Source organism: Oncorhynchus gorbuscha, linkage group LG11 (assembly GCF_021184085.1).
Source record: "Oncorhynchus gorbuscha isolate QuinsamMale2020 ecotype Even-year linkage group LG11, OgorEven_v1.0, whole genome shotgun sequence".
Classification (NCBI taxonomy): Eukaryota; Metazoa; Chordata; class Actinopteri; order Salmoniformes; family Salmonidae; genus Oncorhynchus; species Oncorhynchus gorbuscha.
In genome coordinates this window covers 49,167,200-49,188,963 of record NC_060183.1, presented here as the reverse complement: position 1 = coordinate 49,188,963, position 21,764 = coordinate 49,167,200, and the positions used below count along the sequence as shown (strand labels likewise).

The window sequence follows — 21,764 nt, the reverse complement described above, 5'->3', positions numbered from 1 at the left end:
TCCTGTCTTCCCTATGTCAAGGTAATCGATCCATAACGGATTACTCTATAGAGTTTCGCACTCTTGCTGCCTCCAGTAACTGGAACGAGCAGGCGTTGCTCGCTCGTTTTCTGGAGGGACTCCACGCTAAGGTTAAGGATGAGATTCTCTCTCGGGAGGTTCCATCCAGCGTGGATTCTTTGATTGAACTCGCTATTCGCATTGAACGACGGGTAGATCTTCGTCACCGAGCTCATAGAAGAGAGCTCGCGTTAACTGTGTCTCCCCTCTCTCCGACACTACCGTCTTTCCCCACTGACTCAGGTGTTGAGCCCATGCAGCTGGGGGGTATTCGCATCTCGACTAAGGAGAGGGAACGGAGAATCACCAACCGCCTCTGTCTCTATTGCGGTTCCGCTGGTCATTTTGTCATTTCATGTCCAGTTAAAGGCCAGAGCTCATCAGTAAGCGGAGGGCGACTGATAAGCGCTACTAGACGGTCCTCTCCGTCAAGTACCTGTACTACCTTACCGGTCCATCTACGCTGGACCGGATCGGCAGCTTCCTGCAGTGCATTAATAGACTCTGGGGCGGAGGGCTGTTTTATGGACGAAGCCTGGGCTCGGGAACATGACATTCCTCTCAGACAGTTAGGGAGCCCACGGTCATGTTTGCCTTGGATGGTAGTCCTCTCCCCAGTATATTATATGAAACACTACCTTTAACCCTCACTGTATCTGGTAACCATAGTGAGACCATTTCTTTTTTGATTTTTTGTTCACCTTTTACACCTGTTGTTTTGGGTCATCCCTGGCTAGTGTGTCATAATCCTTCTTTTGATTGGTCTAGTAATTCTATCCTTTCCTGGAACGTTTCTTGTCATGTGAAGTGTTTAATGTCTGCTATTTCTCCTGTTTGTTCTGTCCCCTCTTCTCAGGAGGAACCTGGTGATTTGACAGGAGTGCCGGAGGAATATCATGGTCTGCGCACGGTCTTCAGTCGGTCCAGAACCAACTCCCTTCCTCCTCACCGGTCGTATGATTGTTGTTCTGATCTCTTCAAGAAGCGTTTTGCATCCGCTCCTATCCTTGTTGCACCTGACGTCACTAAACAGTTTATTGTTGAGGTTGACGCGTCGGGGTGGGCGTGGGAGCCATTCTGTCCCAGCGCTCCGATACTGACGATGGGGTCCACCCTTGTGCGTATTTTTCTCATCGCCTGTCACCGTCGGAACGTAACTATGATGTGGCTAACCGCGAACTGCTCGCCATCCGTTTAGCCCTAGGCAAATGGCGACAGTGGTTGGAGGGGGCGACCGTTCCTTTTGTCGTTTGGACTGACCAAAAGAACCTTGAGTACATCCGTTCTGCCAAACGACTGAATGCGCGTCATGCTCGTTGGGCGTTGTTTTTCGCTCGTTTCGAGTTCGTTATTTCTTATTGCCCGGGTACTAAGAACACCAAGCCTCATGCTTTATCCCGTCTCTTTAGTTCTTCTGTGGCTTCTACCGATCCCGAGGGGATCCTTCCTGTTGGGCGTGTTGTCGGGTTGACTGTCTGGGGAATTGAGAGACAGGTTAAGCAAGCACTCACGCACACTGCGTCGCCGCGCTTGTCCTAGTAACCTTCTTTTCGTTCCTGTTTCTACTCGTCTGGCTGTTCTTCAGTGGGCTCACTCTGCCAAGTTAGCTGGCCATCCCGGCGTTCGGGGTACGCTTGCTTCTATTCGCCAGCGGTTTTGGTGGCCTACTCAGGAGCGTGACACGCGCCGTTTCGTGGCTGCGTGTTCAGACTGCGCGCAGAAGAAGTCTGGTAATTTTTTTCTGCTTCTGCTCCTGGTCTTGCTGGGTCTCAGTCTGTTCCCTGCCATCGCATCTCTCCTGTTCTTGTTCCTGCCCTTGCTGTGTCTCAGTCTGTCCCTAGTTGTTACTCTCCTGGCCTGTTTGGTCCTGTTTGCTCTAAAGCTTTCAGTTCTCTACCCGTGTCTCATTTTTGTTTTTTAGAGTAGTACCCTAGTTTCCCTTTTTATCGTTTTTCGTTACGGTCCTGAGGAGAGGAGTTGGGTTCTTTCTCGGGACGTGCTGGACCGTTTGTGATCTATGATTTCCTCCGTTGCCGCCAGTGTTCCTCCTCGAGAGCGCCAGGAGGCGCTCGGTGAGTGGGGGGGTACTGTCATGTTTTGTCTTATTTTGTCTTGTCATTTTGCTTTTCCCTCTGTTCGTTTTCCCCCTGCTGGTCTTTTTAGGTTCGTTCCCCTCTTTCTCTCTTCCTCCCTCTCTCTCTTCTCTCTATCGCTCCGTTCCTGCTCCCAGCTGTTCCTATTCCCCTAATCAATCATTTAGTCTTCCCACACCTGTTCCCTATCTTTCCCCCTGATTAGAGTCCCTATTTCTCCCCTTGTTTTCCGTTTCTGCCCTGTCGGATCCTTGTCTATTGTTCACCGTGCTGTGTCTGTGTATCGCCCTGTCGTGTCGTGTTTCCCTCAGATGCTGCGTGGTGAGCAGGTGTCTGAGTCTGCTACGTTCAAGTGCCTTCCCGAGGCAACCTGCAGTTATGATCGAGTCTCCAGTCGGTTCTCGTCATTACGAGTGGAATTATGCTTTATGATTGTAGATTTACTTTACTGGATTAAAGACTCTGTTTTCGCCAAGTCGCTTTTGGGTCCTCATTCACCTGCATAACACTGATTATGGCTTTATTGCAGTACAAAGCATTACTTAGGAACAAGTAGTTTTCCTGGTGCACTACTAGTAGTGATCACCACTAGGCACATACCTTTCATCAGACCAGCAGAGAGCGTCACTTCAGCCCTCTGCAGCCAACCTCAACCGAACACAACATCCAAGCTGTGGCAATAACATCATATGGCACCGAGGTGCTGTTGAAGAGGCTAAATTGTCCCTAATTGAACCTACCACCAGCATTAGTCAATGATGCTCCTATGCATCTGTGGTGAGTTAAGAGGGTCTACACCAGAAGTGAATGGTTATTTGTAGGAGAAATGTATATGGTAGAGGCAATTCAACTTGGAATGTACTGAGTGCAGGTACTGAGTGCAGATGATCATATGTTGGCAGGCACTGATAAAGGTGGAGAGCTGTGGATTAGTGAGGAAGGGGTTACATATTAAGTATATTAAGTTTGAAGTTGTCCATGAGATTTAATAGGTTAATTTAGAACCTAACACTTTCAAGCATTCAGTCAGGGATGTCTAGTTGTAAATTAGTTTTGTTAGAGGATCCACATACTAAAATTACAGCTTCTATTGAATTGGGACCAACATTACATTTGTACAACTCAGTTCCGCAATACCAACGAGAATACAAAGAGCTTATCACACTTTTCTGTCAAGCTCTGATTGGTTAGGGCTTTATGTGGCAGGTGGACCCTGTCTATACCCCAGTTCTACGGTGAGAGGGTATTCATTTTTCAAGTAGAGTCTTAAAGGGAGAGTCTGACTTATGATGGCATTTTTCAAGCTTGTATTCGTTGTCTTAATTGCTTACCAGAACACAGGTACGAGTCCGCTATACAATTGCACACATTTTATGTGGTTAACTCTATGAATGTGATGTTATAGCATTTTTTTATTCAATGGACATTATTGACATATAAATTAATGTTTCTATTAAATTAAAAATGTAATTAAAATGTATAATCTTGTTCATGAGACTTTTAGAACCATAAATGGAGTGCTCAATTATTTAACAATGTTTTAATATTTCCACAGCTCTGGCGAGGGTTGTCACTGGGGAGGAAACACAAAACGCCTGGGACAAGCTGAACGTAAGAACTATTGTTATTTTGTAACAATGATTCCCCCATTTAACCCCCAAAATATAGCCTTAGTGTATGCAACATATTGTGTGTATGCAACATATTGTGTGTATGCAACATATTGTGTGTATGCAACATATTGTGTGTATGCAACATATTGTGTGTGTGAAACATATTGTGTGTATGAAACATATTGTGTGTGTGCAACATATTGTGCTGCCTACTGTAGGTTCAAAGCAGAAAGCTAACAAATATGGAGAGAAAAAACATAAATGTGTATTACTGGGAGAAAATTACCAGATAATGTGCCTCTCTCTCTCGCTCTCTCTCTCTCTCGCTCTCGCTCTCTCTCTCTCTCTCTCTCTCTCTCTCTCTCTCTCTCTATCTCTATCTATCTATCTATCTATCTATCTATCTATCTATCTATCTATCTATCTATCTATCTATCTATATATATATATATACATTTGTATATATCTATCTATCTATCTATATATATATATATATATATATATATATATATATACATTTGTGTATATATATATATATATATATATATATATATATATATATATATATATATATATATATATACATTTGTGTATATATATATATATATATATATATATATATATATATATATATATATATATATATATATATACATTTGTATATATATATATATATATATACATTTGTATATATATATATATATATATACATTTGTATATACATATTTATATATATATATATATATACATATTTATATATATATATATATATATATATATATACATATTTGTATATATATATATATTTATATAAATATATATATATATGTATATTTATATATATATATATATATATATATATATATATATATATATATACAAATATGTATATATATATATATATACAAATATGTATATATATATATATATATATATACAAATGTGTATATACACATGTGTATATATATATATATATATATATATATACATATTTGTATATATATATTGTATATACATATAATTCAAGAAATATACAGTAACAGTCAAAAGTTTAGACACACCTACTCATTCCAGGTTTTCGCTTTATTTGTGCTATTTTCTACATTGTAGAATAATAGTGAAGACATCCAAACTATGAAATAACACATATGGAATCATGTAGTAACCAAAAAAGTGTTGAACAAATATATTTTATATTATTCAAAGGAGCCACCCTTTGCCTTGATGAGAGCTTTGGACAGTCTTAGCATTCTCTCAACCAGCTTCATGAGGTAGTCATCTGGTAGTCACCGTTTAAATTAACAGACGTGACTTGTTAAAAGTTCATTTATGCAATTTCTTTCCTTGTTAGTACGTTTGAGCCAATCACTTGTGTTGTGACAAGGTAGGGGTGGTATACAGAAGATAGCCTTAATTGGCAAACGACCAAGTCCATATTATGGCAAGAACAGCTCAATTAAGCAAAGAGAAATGACAGTCAATCATTACTATAAGACATGAAGGTCAGTCAATCCGGAAAATTGAAAAAACGTTGAAAATTTCTTCAAGTGCAGTCGCAAAAACAATCAAGCACTATGATGAAACATGCTCTCACGAGGACCACCACAGGAAATGAAAACCCAGAGTTACCTATGCTGCAGAGGATAGGTTCATTAGAGTTACCAGTCTCAGAAATTGCAGCCCAAATAAATGCTTCACAGAGTTGAAGTAACAGACACATCATCAACTGTTCAGAGGTGACACCACCAACAAAAAAGACCAAGAAACAGGATCAATGGACATTCGTCTGGTGGAAATTTGTCCTTTGGTCTGATGAGTCCAAATTTGAGGTTTTTGCTTCCAAAAGCTGTGTCTTTGTGAGACGCAGACTAGGTGAACGGATGATCTCCACATGTGTGGTTCCCACCGTGAAGCATGGAAGAGGAGGTGTGATGGTGCTTTGCTGGTGACACTGTCAGTGATTTATTTAGGATTCAAGGCACACTTAACCAGCATGGCTACCACAACATTCTGCCGCGATATGCCATCCCATCTGGCTTGCGCTAAGTGGGAATATAATTTGTTTTTCAAGAGGACAAGTACCCATCACACCTCTAGGCTGTGTAATGATACCTCCAGGCTGTGTAATGACACCTCCAGGCTGTGTAATGACACCTCCAGGCTGTGTAATGACACCTCCAGGCTGTGTAATGACACCTCCAGGCTGTGTAATGACACCTCCAGGCTGTGTAATGATACCTCCAGGCTGTGTAATGATACCTCCAGGCTGTGTAATGATACCTCCAGGCTGTGTATTGATCCCTCTAGGCTGTATAAGGGCTATTTGACCAAGAAGGAGAGTGATGAAGTGGTGCATCAGATGACCTGGCCTCAACAATCACCCGACCTTAACCCAATTGAGACGGTTCAAGATGAGTTGGACTGCAGAGTGAAGGAAAAGCAGCCAACAGCTCAGTATATGTGGGAAGTCCTTCAAGACGGTTGGAAACGCATTCTGGGTGAAGCTGGTTGAGAGAATACCAAGAATGTGCAAAGCTGTCATCAAGGCAAAGGGTGGCTCCTTTGAAGAATATGAAATATTTGTATAAAGACAAAGAATTGTTTAACACTTTTTTGGTTACTACATGATTCCATATGTGTATATTCCAATTTCATTTCTGTATTCTTGTAAAAGAATAAGGTAGAAAACAGTAGGTTTATACAAGACAGGGAAATGTTTTGCAACACGAAAGAACAGTTAATCAAAATCAAGCACTGCTTTTCAGGTGGTACATTTTCAGGAATAATATAAATGTCCACTTATATACTGAGTAGAATAAATGGAGGTCTTTTCCTCAGTATCCCACCACAACTTTGTGTTAGCATTCTTCTCTTTTCCTCTCCTACGCTCAGAAATGGGACAGCTGCCAGGACTGTGCCCAAATAATTGAACTCCTTACAGTCCTTCTCTCCAATCCAGACATTCAGGTGAATATATCAGCAGAACACCCCTGAACCATACATTTAATAATTCCTAAAAACACCCATAACCATCAGATCACTACTATTTGCATTATGATGTCCATTCACCTGGTTCAGTTTTGGTTCCTGGTTGTCGAAGTAAGGTTGAGGATAGAGTCTTGAGGTTTCTTTTGAGCAAACCAGAAGGAAACACAGACTTTCAGTTCCTGATATGGTTTTCACCTGTAACACCCCTATAACGGCCATCTCAAACCCTCATTCTACACTAGAAGTGGTACAGTGTGTGTGCGTTTCTGTTCTGCACTGCTGGGGTATTAGAGACACCCTGTTTTCTATCTAAACATGAAAAGAAACTACTAAGTATTTTACTGTAGCTTTTGATACTTTCTTTAATATGTGTTAATGATTACAGAACACAATAAATATACTTAATGCATCTCAAAGTGATTTCAGGATCTTTCTCAACCTCTGCCACTCCTCCATCCCCAGACCAAGATCAGGAGCGAGCTGGAGAAACTGTGTGACCACATGCCAGGTCCTGCAGCACCTAAACTGTGCCGGGAGCAGGTGGATAAGAATCTCCCACTGTCCTTCGCCTTCTTGACCAGCTTCGCCGTAAGTGTTAGTGGGAGGTTGAGAAAGATCCTGGTTTGTACTTCTTCAAATAATTCTGACTGAATGAGCCTAAAGCTTCTCTCCTCTCCCACAGAAACCAGCTCAGGTGTGCTCCGTGTTGGGACTGTGTGGCTCCCAGTCAGAGGGCCAGCAGCATGACCTACTGAACAATCACATTCAAGACACTCTGAAGTCAGCCATGACAATGGTGAGACAGAAAGAACAAGATGAATGCTCTCCCTCTCTGACCTATTCTGTGTCCTGCTGACTGTTTTTGTCTGTCTGAATCTGAATGTCTGTCTTCATCTTGTTTTCTTTCTGTCTACCAGGTGCAGTTCTCACCACAATGTACGTTCTGCGTTTATCTCATCAAGATACTGAAGAATATGCTGCCAAAAGTAAGGCATGCATTAGAAATACAATTACTGTAGTGATTCCATTTATTTAAGGCATGTGCACACACTAACACACACATTCCCTGTATTGGTTTCCCCCCCCCAGATGGCTGTGATTGATATGCTGGGAAAGGTGTGTGGCATTCTGCCCTCATCTTACAGAGATCAGTGTGAGAACCTGATAGAGAAGTATGGTAAGATGCTGATGGACATGCTCCTGAGCTACATCAACCCTGAGGCCATCTGCACCCTCATTCAAGTCTGTCATGGCATGGAGACGCTTGTCAGTGGTGAGTTGATTACCACTTCCTCGTTAAGCTCTGCTGCCCTGCACCACCGTATAGTCACTTTTCTCTCTCTCTTTCCATTTCCTCTGTTTGAAATGACTTTCTCTCAGAGAGTGCTCCTCTGTCTGACTGTGACTCCTGTCTGACCCTGGCGGTTTTGACTCATATACAGCTGGGCTCCAATGCTTCAGAGCTCCAGACCGCCTCCTTCCTGGGCTCTGTCTGCCAGCTCCACCCCAATGCCCTCCCCAAGGTCAGCTCTGCCCTCTGGTCTACATCACCCCTCATCTCACGCCTTATAGAAGCCTCTGGGCTCATGTCTTATTTCTCTCTTTTCAGTGTGACGGCTTCACCAAGCTCCACGGCCACCAGCTTAAGGGGGTTCTGGGTAAACCAGAGTCTGCCCTTAATGTGTGTGAGGTGTGTCATATTTAGAGTCACTCAACTACATACTGTAACGTAACATGAAAGTCACTTAAATCCACATTTCTATGGGTTGGGATGTACTGTAAGAGTAACTGGAGACATTTGTTTCTCAGAGGGTGGGGCTGTGTGGGGGAGTGAGAGAGGACCCATGCATTCTGGGCACCAGCTACAGGTGCAGAGACCTCAAGACCGCCCTGGAATGCGGGGTAAGGCCACCAAACAAACCATTTTATTTGACCTTTCTTTTAGCAGGGAGTCCCATTGAGACTAAGGTCTCTTTCTCACTACATACATTACACAATATAAAATACAAAAAGTCTAGTACTGATTTCGTAACAAAGGTGTTTAAATCTTGCTATACAATTTGTCTCATGCAGACAGTGTCCTTCTGCCAGAAGTTTTTGTGGAAGTAAGAACCTTCACCCAGCACCTACTCACAAAGTGGACGGTAAGTTGACAAACAATATTTTGTTTCAGAAAAACTTGTTGCAACACACAACTCCGGTAAATGTGGGTCCACTCTCTTTTCAGACTTACAATCCCAAGATTTAGAGCCTGCAGCATTTGCTACGATGAATGATCCCAAAGCTGTCAACATCAAATTGTAAAAACTTGATATTTACTGTGTCAATATCAGAGAACATGTCCTGCAGACATGGAAATTGATTGCACGGAGTATTTTGCAATGATATTTTATAAAGCTCTTTTGTCCTTTTATCTGCTGTACACTGTATGAACTCCACAAAGCAAGTCAATGAATTCCTAGGGCTGGGGATTTATCACGAGATCAGTCAAGATATTGAAACTAGACATTCTTTATATTTGCTGTAAAGGTGGCCTAGAAAAGGTACTGGGGAAATGATTAGATTAAACTAGGGCTGAGATGTTGACACACCAACGATATGAAGAACTGACTTGCAACGTGTATGCTTGCGATTTTGGCTGTACATGTAGTCATAAAATCCTTCTCAAATATATTGGTGTTCATGCCCATTCTCCTCATTACCGAAATGTTAAATCAGGTGTGATCAAAGCTAAACAACTATATGAATTTACTCAAATAATAAAAACAGTTTCCTTTACAGCGACTGACCCTTGTCTAAATGGTGCAGTGCATTCCAAACACTGTACATTACATTGTCCTCATTAGGGACATTGTCCTCATACCTCTCCCAATTCAGTTGCTTCGCTGTTACATTGCCCATGGACGTTAGTGCTGCAAGAGTAGCATGTTGACCAGAACTATTTTTATTTTTTTAAAGACACTTACATACAGAATGCTAGAATATACTTTTATTCAGACTTCCCATGTGGGACAGCGTTTCTTTTGGAAATGGAACGTTTGAGAAAAGGGAAGGGGTGTTTCGGGGTCAAGAGACAGGCTATATCACATGTAATGGTTGGGGATGGTTAGCAGTAGGCAGGGTTTGGGTGGTGAGGGTGGGAAAAGACTAGAAAAGGCACGTTTTCACCTTCAGTAACCAGACTGACAAGTAGTGAAAATAAGACCCAGTCCACATAGACCCAGAGAGCATTGTAAACAAGGCCGGTTTCTCTGTACAACACCAGCCAGACTTTTGCTTCCATCTGTGGGCCTATGGGAACAAAAATATTACATTTGTTTTACTTCTGGGAGGTCAGTCATCTCAAACCCTCGTCGCTGAAATGTAAATAAAACTGGCGAATGCTTAGAGCACCACCTTGTGGCCGCAACCCAAAGTTTATATGTAGAATACTTCTAAAGACAGCCCCTCATCAGGAGTGACAAGCTGAGTTTCTCTGTAACCACAGTCTGAGGGGGAGTGCCTCACATTACATCTTCAAGTGACAAAGAACGAGATAGAGAACTAGAGACATGGAAGGTTCATCCCAACAAGCCAGAGGTCATTAGCAGCTTCTGACTAACACATCAGAAAACATGGTCTGAAGGGATTACACTTCCAAACAAGGTACCATATTTTACCACTCATATTCCTCTTCACCGGTTACATTTTTGGTCACGTTTAACAAAATGGCAAAAAGTTCTCAATTTTTATAATAGCTAAGGGGGACAAGAGTTGCATCCTAACTGCCCAATTACTCCTAGCAATCTTCAACCCTAAATGTGCCATGAATTATTTGACCCAATGGAGAAACATTGGGTGGGGGTTAGGTACAGAGAGGAGGGAAGGGAAATAGTAGAAATAGTATTTCAGCTAATTTGTCAGGATAATAAAACTAGCATTCCAGTCGGTGTCTATGGAAGGCAGCCACTGTGCAGTAAATCAACTCATTTTGGAGGAATTTCTCCTGCGACGGCTGGTGTGACTATTTCCTTGTCTGTTCAGATCGCTCTCCTGAGTGCAACCGCTCATGCGCCTTCAGAAGACGTGGTAACTTTAAGACCTTTCCACACTGGTCACAGGGGTAGTCTTTAGCTAACATTCCACTCCTTGGCACATGACATGGAGTACAGGGAGTGGATTAGCTTAAGATATGGGTAGACAGGCTAGGGTGAGAATATATTTCTGTGAAGTCAAATCACTACAGAACATTTCGAGGGAAAGACAGGGAAATGGAATTCAAGGAGTATGCAAGCAGTTTCAAGTGGGTAAAGAGGGGACAGAGGTGTAACATTTTTCAATAAGGGAGTAGATAGCGTTTGGGGGGGGGGGCATTCTTCCCTCCCAGAGTGTGTTGGTTTTTCTGTAGTACACCTACAGCTCTGGGTGGGAAGGTTGGGGTTCAGTATTTGAGCTTTTTGGGGACCTCCCAAGGGAAGGCCTCCCGCCCAAAGTGGCCATAGGCAGCGGTCCGCTGGTAGACAGGCTTTTTCAGGTCCAGCTCCCTGGAACAGAGAAACACAGTAAGGTGTTGGGTAAATAAATAAATGCATAGATTACCAGAGGGCAAACCAAGCTGTGTAACATCACCATTTAAATGTAGAACCCATCGGCCAACGAGAACCAGCTTTGACCCCATGGGACCCCTTGCTGATAAAGTGTTGCCGACGACCACCATTGTTCCACACTACCTGACAATGACACCAGGGCGGAGGTCAAAGTTCTTCTTGACAATGTCCAGCAGCTCCCTCTCGCTCTTCTGGGAAGTCCCATAGTGGAAGATGGAGATGGACAGGGGATGGGCCACTCCAATGGCATAGGCTACCTGACAACACAGTCACTTATTAACAAACAGGATCAAGATTTACATGACAGGTAATTATAACATATGCTACCTTTACTTTTCATCTCATTGCGATGCATAACAGCTAGAAAGTGAATGACTCTTATATAGCATTCAAAACCTGACTCCACAAGCTGAAGACCACAAAACAAAAGGCAAACCAAACCGTTAGGTAACAGCCATTAGCTCATTCCTCACCTGGACCAGTACACGCTTGCAGAGCTCAGCCTTCACCAGGGACTTGGCCACCCAGCGGGCAGCGTAGGCAGCAGAGCGGTCCACCTTAGTGTAGTCTTTCCCAGAGAAGGCCCCTCCACCATGGGCCCCCCAGCCTCCGTAGGTGTCCACAATGATCTTACGTCCTGTCAGGCCAGCATCACCCTGTGAACAGGAGAGGAAGAGTAAGCCAAGTAGCCCAGGACAGCCGTGGAAGTGTGTATCTTGTGTTGATAAAAAGAGTGCCTACTTTTTAAAATCTGACAGATAATGTACCTACTTAATCACATCTAAGGATAGATTTTTTTTCTTCCTGTACATTGTCTATGGGTCTAGAATACATCTCACCTGAGGACCTCCGATGACGAAGCGGCCACTGGGCTGCAGGTGGTAGATGGTGTCGTCGTCCAGGTACACGGTGGGCACCACTGCCTTCACAACCTGATCCTTCAGCGCGTCTCGCATCTCATCCAGGCAAATTACCTCGTCGTGCTGCACAGACACCACGACAGTGTGCACACGCACTGGAAGCATGGCCCCACGGTCCTGCCTGTACTGAACAGTCACCTAGAGAGGGGGAGACGAGGTATGAAATGTAATTCAAAGTGTACAAGCATGTCTTACAAGGTAAGGCACAAGGATATCTGCATACGAGTTGAGATAGCTGTGCCTCAAGTGCCTGAAAGGACTGCTTTATAACATACTTCTGGACAAGGAATTTCCATGAATTGTTTTGTGAACGTAGCCGTAAAGGGTTGCCCTATCACCCGGGGCAAGAGACCAGAGGGGTTGTACAACTTGAGCCTGCTCATTTGCCCCATTGGTCAGGAGATATATTTTTTAAACTTGATTACAGCCAAAATGCAAAGAATTCCACTAGACTGTTTTCTGGTTCCACCCCTGTGTACGGACATTTTTTATTTATATATTTTTTATAAATAGATGTCCTTTTCTCGCCAAGTGAACATAATCTTCTGGCAACCAAATAAATACACCCGCCTTGCCCAATTGGTGAGTGCATTTCAGACCTTAACCCATAAGAGTCTAAACCAGGAGCTATATGGAATGGTTATGGTTATACCAAGGATCATTTTGCTATTTGATTTAGAATTGTAAGACTCCTTTAAGTATATATACTTTTTAAATATATAAAAAACTTATTTGATGAAAAACTATTTATGGCCTTATTGCCATTAGCCCATACCAAAACCTTGAATAACAAATTCACTAAATGGAACAGATCGTCCCCCCAAAAATGTTCTGAAGAGTCTGTCCTATATCTGAGAAGTAGAAGATCAGGAATGTTTAAAATATATATATATATATTTAATTTGTTTTTTAAATACATGTATTTAACCCCTTATTTTTGGCACTAAACAGTCTAGGCAGGGGGTTCTACTAAGCTATGTAGAATTGCTTTAAGAAGGTCATACCAAGGACAATTTTGCCATTTGAATTTGAAATGTCAATCCCTACCGTTCTTTGTGTATAGACTGCGGTGCTGAATCTAACCTGAGTTTTGGAGTCTGGTCTCAGCCAGGGCAGGGTTCCGTTGCGGCGCAATTCAGCCATCTTGGCATTGAGTTTGTGGGCGAGGACAATGGTGAGGGGCATACACTCCTCAGTCTCATCAGTGGCATAACCAAACATCAGACCCTGTAACGCAAAACACAGTCAAGCACTTGGTGTGGAGACTAAAACCTTAAACACTGATATGCAATTGCGCACAAGGTCCAGTCGATTAGTCACTGACTCACAAACGGTCAACGACAAGAGCCTTCTAACCTGGTCTCCAGCCCCCACATCCTCCTCTTTGCGGTCCAGGTGAACACCCTGAGCGATGTCAGGGGATTGCTGCTCCAGGGCCACAAGGACGTTGCAGGTCTTATAGTCAAAGCCTATGGGAAGTGAATAGAGTCAAACCTCAGTGTTACTTACTGTCTGTATATCTTTTCCAAAGCTAACCCTGTGACTTCTTAAAACCATGTATTCAATTCAATGAAATCAGAGCAAATTTGCCATAATACCCTTGGATGAGTCATCATAGCCAATCTGCTTGATGGTGTCCCTGACGACCTTCTGGTAATCTACGTTGGCCCTGGAGGTGACCTCCCCTGCCAACAGAACCATCCCAGTCTTAGCGACAGTCTCTGAAAAGATGCAGACAGAAAGAGAAAGCACATGAGCAAAAGACTGGGGACAGATGGAGTGAAATCAAGTGAAGGAAAGTGGGTGAGACTAAGGTAAACATGTGCATTAGCTAACTAGGATGGGGGAGGGGCAAAGTAAGGGCATGTTACAGCATCAGACAGTGCAACATGGACAAACCTATAGAAACATTTTCTCTGTTTATAGATGTGATTGATCCTTACCACATGCCACTTTGGCATCAGGGTCCTGCTTGAGATGCGCATCAAGCACAGCATCGCTGATCTGGTCACAAAGCTTATCTGTCAAACAAGAGAAACAAGAGTTATGGGGTGTACCCTGTAGCAAAATAATATCCTGCTAAACAATTCCCCAGACAGGTTATACCTGCAAAACCAAGACCCGTATGGACCAAACTTGCAACACAAGCCAGACTCCGCAGCCAAGTATACAGTGCATTCGGAAAGTATTCAGACCTCTTGACATTTCCCACATTACAGCCGTACTCTAAAATGGATTAAATTGTTTTTCCTCCTCTCAATCGACACTCAATACCCCATTATGACAAAGCAAAAACAGGTTTAGACACTTGTCAAAAAAACTGAAATATCAAATTTACAGTTGAAGCACCTTCGGCAGCGATTACAGCAGCAAGTCTTGTGGGTATGACGCTACAAGCTTGGCACACCTGTATTTGGAGAGTTTCTCCCATTCTTCTCTGCAGATCAAGCTGTGTCATTGCACACCTATTTTCAGGTCTCTCCAGAGATGTTCGATCGGGTTCAAGTCTGGGCTCTGGCTGGGCCACTCAAGAACATTCAGAGTCTTGTCCCGAAGTCACTCCTGCGTTGTCTTGGCTGTGTGCTTAGGGTCATTGTCATCAGTCGGAGGTCCAGAGCACTCTGGAGCAGGTTTCCATCAAGGATCTCTCTACTTTGCTCCATTCATCATTCTCTCAATCCTGACAAGTCTCCCAGTCCCTACCACTGAAAAACATCCACATAGCAGGATGCTGCCACCATGCTTCACTGAAGGGATGGTGCCAGGTTACCTGCATACGTGACCCTTAGCATTCAGGCCAAAAGGTAAATCTTGGTTTCATCAGACAAGAGAATTTTGTTTGTCATGGTCAGAGCCCTTTAGGTGCCTTTTGGCAAACTCCAAGCAGGCGGTCATGTGCCTTTTAGTGAAGAGTGGCTTCTGTCTAGTCACTACCATAAAGGCCTGATTGGTGGAGGCCTGCAGAGATGGCTGTCCTTCTGGAAGGTTATTCCATCTCCACAGAGGAACTCAGGAGCTGTCAGTGACCATCAGATTCACCTCCCTGACCAAAGCCCTTCTCCCCAGTTTGCTCAGCTTGGCCGGGCAGCCAGCTCTAGGAAGAGTCTTGGTGGTTCTAAACTTCTTCTGTTTAAGAATGGAGGCCACTGTGTTCTTGGGTAAAATCAATGCTGCCAAATCTCTGTTGTACTCTTCCCCAGATCTGTGCCTAAACACAATCCTGTCTCAGAACTCTAGACAATTCCTTTGACCTCATGGCTTGGTTTTTGCTCTGACATGCACTGTCAAATGTGGGACCTTATATAGACAGGTATGTGCCTTTCCAAATCATGTCCAATTCACCACAGGTGGACTCCAAGTTGTAGAAAAATCAAGGATGATCAATGGAAACAGAATGCACCTGAGCTCAATCTAGAGTCTCATAGCAAAGGGTCTGAATACTGGTTTTTCTTCATACTTTTGCAATAATTTCCCAACCAGTTTTTTCTCTATGTCATTATGGGGTATTGTGTATAGATTGACGAGAAACAATTAAATAATCAATTTTAGAATACGACTCTAAAGTAACAAAATAGGGAAGGCGTCAGAATACTTTCTGAATGCACTGTATGAGCGACCGCTGCAAAGTCCTACAGTTGCCACATTCCTAACAGCAATACATTCACACCCTGGCCTGCAGCCCTGCAGGGAGACAGGTGCAGTTATTGGATCAAGCGTCTACAAGACCTCACAACACCAGCACTATGTTGACTTTATCATGTGCGCTGTATCATTAACAGTGACCGCTTTCTCAAAGCAGTTTCTTGTGCCAAAAGGTACATGAGACAGGCTGCCCACAGTTGCACTGCAGTCCCTGGAGAAGAGCCCTAGGCCTATATTAAGAATGGAGATAAGGCTAGATAATCATCTGCAATGAAGCGGTCCTCCTCCCCCATATGTGGAGTGAGTACGGCACTTAAACTGGCATTGGACAGCTGTAGCCAGAACACCTGGTTAGCTACTGTAATGCAAATGTAAATTTAGACTGACTTAGCATTAGCAAAGAAAAAAATGCGAAAACAAGTTTCAAAAAAAATATTTAAAAAGAAACCTTGTTCACCTAAGTACTCAAACCATTTGCTACAAGACTCGAAATTGAGCTCAGGTGCATCCCGTTTCCATTGATCATGCTTGAGATGTTTCTACAATTTGATTGGAGTAAACCTGTGGTAAAATCAATTGATTGGTCATGATTTGGAAAGGCACACCTGTCTATACAAGGTCCCACAGTTGACAGTCATGTCAGAGGAAAAACCAAGCCATGGGTTCAAAGAAATGTCCGCAGAGCTCCGGGACTGTAGGCACAGATCTGAGGAAGGGTACCAAAACATTTATGCAGCTTTGAAGGTCCAAGAACACAGGGGCCTCCAACAAACTTAAACAAAAAGTTTTGAACCACCAAGACACTTCCTAGAGCTGGCCAACCGGGCAAACTGAGCAATCGGGGGAAAAGGTCCTTGGTCAGGGAGGTGACAAAGAACCCGATGGTCACTCTGTGGAGATGGAAGAACTTTCCAGAAGGACAACAATCTCTGCAGCACTCTACCAATCAGGCCTTTATGGTAAAGTGGCCAGACACCACTCCTCAGTAAAAGGCACATGACAGTCCATTTGGAGTTTGCCAAATGGCACTTAAAGGACTGCCCATGAGAAACAAGATTGAACTAATTTGCTTGAAAGCCAAGCTTCACATCTGGAGGAAACCTGGCACCATCCCTGACAGTGAAGCATGGTGGTGGCAGCATTATGCTGGTTCTCACATCAACACCATTACCCCAGAAATCCTAGACCCCACTCCAATTTGCATACTGCCCCAACAGACCCACAGATGACACAATATCTATTGCACTCCACACTGCCCTTTCCCACCTGGATAAAAAGGAACACCTATGTGAGAATGCTATTCATTAACTACAGCTCAGGGTTCAACACCATAGTGCCCTCAAAGCTCATCAACAAGCTAAGGACCATGGGACTAAACTCCCTCTGCAACTGGATCGTGAACTTCCGGATGGGCCACCCCCAGGTGGTAAGGGTAGGTAACAACATTCACCACACTGATCCTCAACACAGGGGCCCCTCAAGGGTGTGTGCGCAGTCCCCTCCTGTACTCCCTGTTCACTCATGACTGCATGGGGTGGGGGGGGCGCACAACTCAAACGCCATCATTATGTTTGCCGATGACAACAGTGGTAGGCCTGATCACCGACAACAACGAGACAGTCTATAGGAGGTCAGAGACCTGATCGTGTGGTCCAGGACAACAACCTCTACCTCAACGTGATCAAGATAAAGGAGATGATTGTGGACTACAGGAAAAAGAGGACAGAGTACACCCCCATTCTCAATGGGGCTGCAGTAGAGCAGGTTGAGAGCTAAGTTTCTTGGTGTCCACATCACCAACAAACGAACATGGTCCAAGAACAGCAAGAGTTGTTTAGAGGGCACGACAAAAACCTATTCCCCCCCCAGGAGACTGAAAAGATTTGGCATGGGTCCTCAGATCCTCAAAAGATTCTACAGCTGCACCACCAAGAGCATCTGGACTGGTTGCATCACTGCCTGGTATGGCAAATGCTCAACCTCCGTCAGCAAGGCACTACAGAGGGTAGTGCGAACAGCCCAGTACATCCCTGGGGCCAAGCTTCCTGCCATCCAGGACCTCTATACCAGGCAGTGTCAGAGGAAGGCCATAATTGTCGAGGACCCCAGCCACTCTAGTCAGACTGTTCTCTCTGCTACCACACGGCAAGCAGTACCGGAGCACCAAGTCGAGGGCCAAGAGGCTTCTAAACAGCTTCTTCCCTCAAGCAATAAAACTCCTCGAAAAACCTACTCAAATTGTTACCCAGACTATTTGCATTGCCGCCACCCCCCCCCCTCCAATCTTGCAACCTTACAGTTAACTAGTCCAACGCTCTAACCACATGCACTCCACGAGGAGACTGCCTGTTACGCAAATGCAGTAGAATCCAAGGTAAGTTGCTAGCTAGCATTACATTTATAAAAAACAATCATAATCTCTAGTTATAACTACTAATCCAGGTTAGCAGGCAAAATTAACCAAGTGAAATTGTAATTTCTCTTGCGCTCATTGCACGCAGAGTCAGGGTATATGCAACAGTTTGGGCTGCCTGGCTCATTGCGAACTAATTTGCCAGAATTTTACATAATTATGACAACATTGAAGGTTGTGCAATGTAACAAGAATATTTAGAGTTAGGGATGCCATCAGTTAGATAAAATACCGAACGGTTCCGTATTTGACTGAAATAATTAACGCTTGGTTTTCGAGATGATAGTTTCTGGATTCGACCATATTAATTCGTCCTTATGTAAATAAGGCCTAAGTTTGTTTGATTCTCATGAATTTGCTAAAGTGTCTAAAATCCTGTTTGCTTTGTCATTATTGGGTAGTGTGTGTAGATTGAAGGAAAAAAACAATTGTGTACATTTTAGAATAAGGCTGTAGCATAACAAAATGTGGAAAAAGGTGTGAATACCTTCCAAATGACCTGTATTTCTATGCTTTGGTTATGTACACAAGCTTCAAACAACTTAACATAAAAGTATTTTCCATAACCAAACATATTGTAAGTGGTTTAGATGGTATAGTGATTCACTATACTTGCTTTTTTTTGTCAAACTGAAACCAGGCTAACTATTAGAATAGTAGCAACCAGGAAATGGCAGAGCGACTTTAATAATACGTTTGAGTTATTTTGGATAAAATTCCTCTCGTTTTAATTCCCACTAACGTAAGTTGAAATTGAACTGTTTTAAACTTCTGGCTTTCCACTATATTGTGTTTTTGTGCAGCCCAATATAATAGGGTAGGGTGTCCACTCCCACTGCCCAGTGGGCACTACCAAGACATATGATTCTTCATGTTCTGAATCATTCAGTGTGGTCTCAACATTTAATTACAATCATATCCCAAAAGTCTGATTTCATAACCTAATATATACAATAAGCACCAGTTTCCTGAGTGGTGCAGCAGTCTAAGGCAGTGAGAATTTTTAACGTTGTGGTGACTGTCTGCAAAATTGTTTCCGCAAAATTGTTTCCGCCGTCGCAAAAAGACAAATATCTTGACAAACTGAATTAAATGTAAATGGTACTGTGCTCCATTGACATTTCACAGAAATATGCTTGCATTTGTAAAAAAAAAAGGAATTTCATGTGCATAATGTGAAAAACATATACTAAAATACTACATGCGCTGTATCAAAATCAATATCTATGTTATCTGTATATTTGTTATGTTCTCCAGATTCGAGAAGATTAGTTCAGCCGTAAACCTGTCCATTTATCCTTAATTCTTGCGCAGCATCCAAGCCTCACTGACATAGTTTCCAGAGTTTTGACCACTTTTCTCTAGTTGGCCTCCATTGATTTAGTCACTAATTTTAACCATCCTACAAGGGTAAGAACACCATTACCATTTGAACGGATTATGGTAGAGACATGCAGTTTGGACCATTGGTTTTCTTAGAGTATCTACACAATAATCGTTTTTAACATTGTTCAAAAGATGCGTTTTTGAACGGATATCCTAAATAGGGAGCAATGTTGCCGTGTAAATACACCAGCGTTATTATGTTACGCGGCCCAATGCTTCTGCCATTCAAAATGTCACCGACAACTGAACCGCACTGTAATGAACTAAGATACACAACGGCAGTACTGACCGTTTGAGAGCTCAGCTTTACCCAGTGACCAGATAACAACAACCTACTGTACTCATCACGCGCAGTCGTGAAAGATGTGTCACTAACCGGCTCTGTCTATTGATGCAACACCGGTGTTCGACTCGGGCAAATGTACGAACACATGTACTGTAAGAAACGAATATATAAAAACAATATGGCATACATGTTCCGTTTTTCAACGAACGTGCCGTGCCACCTATCAGAGGTGGTTTAACAATCCAGACAAGTAATTTAGTGACCTACTTTTCTGGATTAGCATTATCGACTACTAGCTAGCTAGCTTGACACCACATGCTAGGGCAAAGGCATCCTGCGTGGCCTGAACATAAACTGGAAAGAAATGGGTCTGACCCTATCGCGTGTTCCCCATTCATAACATCGTCCGTCTCAAAGACCAGAAAATGTGAAAACATTGTCAATTAACTAGCTGGCGAGCCATACAAACAGTATATTAAGTAACGTTATGCGTGTTCGTAAAAATGACTGGCACCCATTTTTTAGCACTTTGTTACTGTAGTTGTTACTGAATCTACGCCATGACCTTGTCGAAAAATAGAAACTAGCGAACGTTGCCGAGCTAGCTAAAATAAGACCGAGGCATTGCAAACTCACCTGGATGACCTTCTCCAACAGATTCAGAGGTGAACAAAAAGCAGTCATCTTCAATGAGCGAGTTATGGAAACCATTCAATTGCCGGTTCATTTTAAAGGAATTATTTGCCGAGCTATAACTAGCTACCTAAAATGTGTCAACTGTGGTTTAACAAAATATGATTTCTGATATTAATTATAATTCCCAATAAACAAAAAATACCATTACCAGCCTCTGAAGACTTGTTATTTGGCCGATATTCTCGGAAAAACAAATTGGTGGTGTTGGTATTTATCCTTTTTCCTTTCGTCTTCTTCTTCTTCTTCCGGATTGGGTTGGCGGATCGCATTCAACTTTCAAGGTGCATACACTGCCACCTACTGGAGTGTAAGGCCAGTCACAGCCTAACTACATAAAATCATCTTCTTTAATCATGTTCCTCTAAGAAAGTAAAATAGAGCTCCTAGACACCACTTTCCTCCACCACTACACCACCCAAACCCCAATCCAGCCTCTCTAACCCTTTCACACAGTCGCTCCCTATCTACATCATACAATTCACAAATATCAACACGTGCTCCACCGTTTCCTTCTCTAAACACTCATCACACAGACCTGTTTCATGTCTCCCTATCATCCACAACGTGGCAATCAAACCTGTACTCCCAAACCATAGTCTACTCCACACAACGTCCTCTCTAGTACATCTCATACTGACCGATGCATGCAATACAATTGCCTCCCCTTACTACTAGTGTCCCATTCCCTGCCAACGATTGAGCCCGTTTGCCCAGATTAAGCACTTGACTTCCCTACGACCAAGTGGGACCTGAATAGCACAGGAGGTTGATGGCACCTTATCTGGGAGGATGGGCTCGTGGTAATGGGTGGAGCGGAATGAGTGGAATGGTATCCTGGTTTCCATGTGTTTGATGCCATTCCATTCGTTCTGTTCTAGCCATAATAATGAGCAGTCCTCCCCTCAGCAGCCTCCACTGGTTCATACCCAGCTTCTTGCCTATTCAACATGCTAAATTCCATAAAATTATGTCATGGCTTTAGAAGCTTCTGATAGGCTAATTGACATAATTTGAGTCAATTGGAGGTGTACCTGTGGATGTATTTCAAGGCCTACCTTCAATCTCAATGCCTCTTTGTTTG

The 21,764-nt window shown here is 43.0% G+C and overlaps 2 protein-coding genes across 4 annotated transcripts in view; one reads left to right on the top strand and one right to left on the bottom strand.

The window, feature by feature from the left end:
• The window catches only part of LOC124048848 (prosaposin-like), a 62,678-nt gene extending 53,142 nt beyond the window's left edge, over window positions 1-9,536 (top strand). The window contains exons 1-12 of one of the 2 annotated variants that reach the window (XM_046369967.1): window positions 3,395-3,494; window positions 3,709-3,764; window positions 6,659-6,733; window positions 7,217-7,342; window positions 7,437-7,550; window positions 7,672-7,740; window positions 7,844-8,027; window positions 8,135-8,277; window positions 8,364-8,444; window positions 8,564-8,656; window positions 8,828-8,898; window positions 8,982-9,536. In XM_046369967.1, the coding sequence (XP_046225923.1) occupies window positions 3,440-3,494; window positions 3,709-3,764; window positions 6,659-6,733; window positions 7,217-7,342; window positions 7,437-7,550; window positions 7,672-7,740; window positions 7,844-8,027; window positions 8,135-8,277; window positions 8,364-8,444; window positions 8,564-8,656; window positions 8,828-8,863 (1,032 nt within the window). In that variant the 5' untranslated portion in view covers window positions 3,395-3,439 and the 3' untranslated portion in view covers window positions 8,864-8,898; window positions 8,982-9,536. Of the gene's footprint in view, window positions 1-3,394; window positions 3,495-3,708; window positions 3,765-6,658; window positions 6,734-7,216; window positions 7,343-7,436; window positions 7,551-7,671; window positions 7,741-7,843; window positions 8,028-8,134; window positions 8,278-8,363; window positions 8,445-8,563; window positions 8,657-8,827; window positions 8,899-8,981 lie in introns of those variants that run through there. The other variant, XM_046369968.1, reaches the window with a different exon arrangement.
• A 139-nt stretch (window positions 9,537-9,675) lies between these two features.
• LOC124048846 (S-adenosylmethionine synthase-like) lies at window positions 9,676-20,980 on the bottom strand. Of its 2 annotated transcripts, none has more exons than XM_046369965.1 (9): window positions 20,832-20,980; window positions 14,204-14,281; window positions 13,859-13,981; window positions 13,617-13,729; window positions 13,344-13,487; window positions 12,180-12,398; window positions 11,814-11,996; window positions 11,464-11,597; window positions 9,676-11,277 (listed from the first exon to the last, which is right to left on the bottom strand). In XM_046369965.1, the coding sequence occupies exons 1-9, from the start codon at window positions 20,950-20,952 to the stop codon at window positions 11,175-11,177; spliced, it is 1,218 nt and encodes a 405-aa protein (XP_046225921.1). In that variant the 5' UTR covers window positions 20,953-20,980; the 3' UTR covers window positions 9,676-11,174. The 2 variants fall into 2 exon arrangements, with proteins under 2 accessions (XP_046225921.1, XP_046225922.1); XM_046369966.1 differs by having other exon boundaries at window positions 20,624-20,934.
• Between the last annotated feature and the right edge of the window lie 784 nt (window positions 20,981-21,764).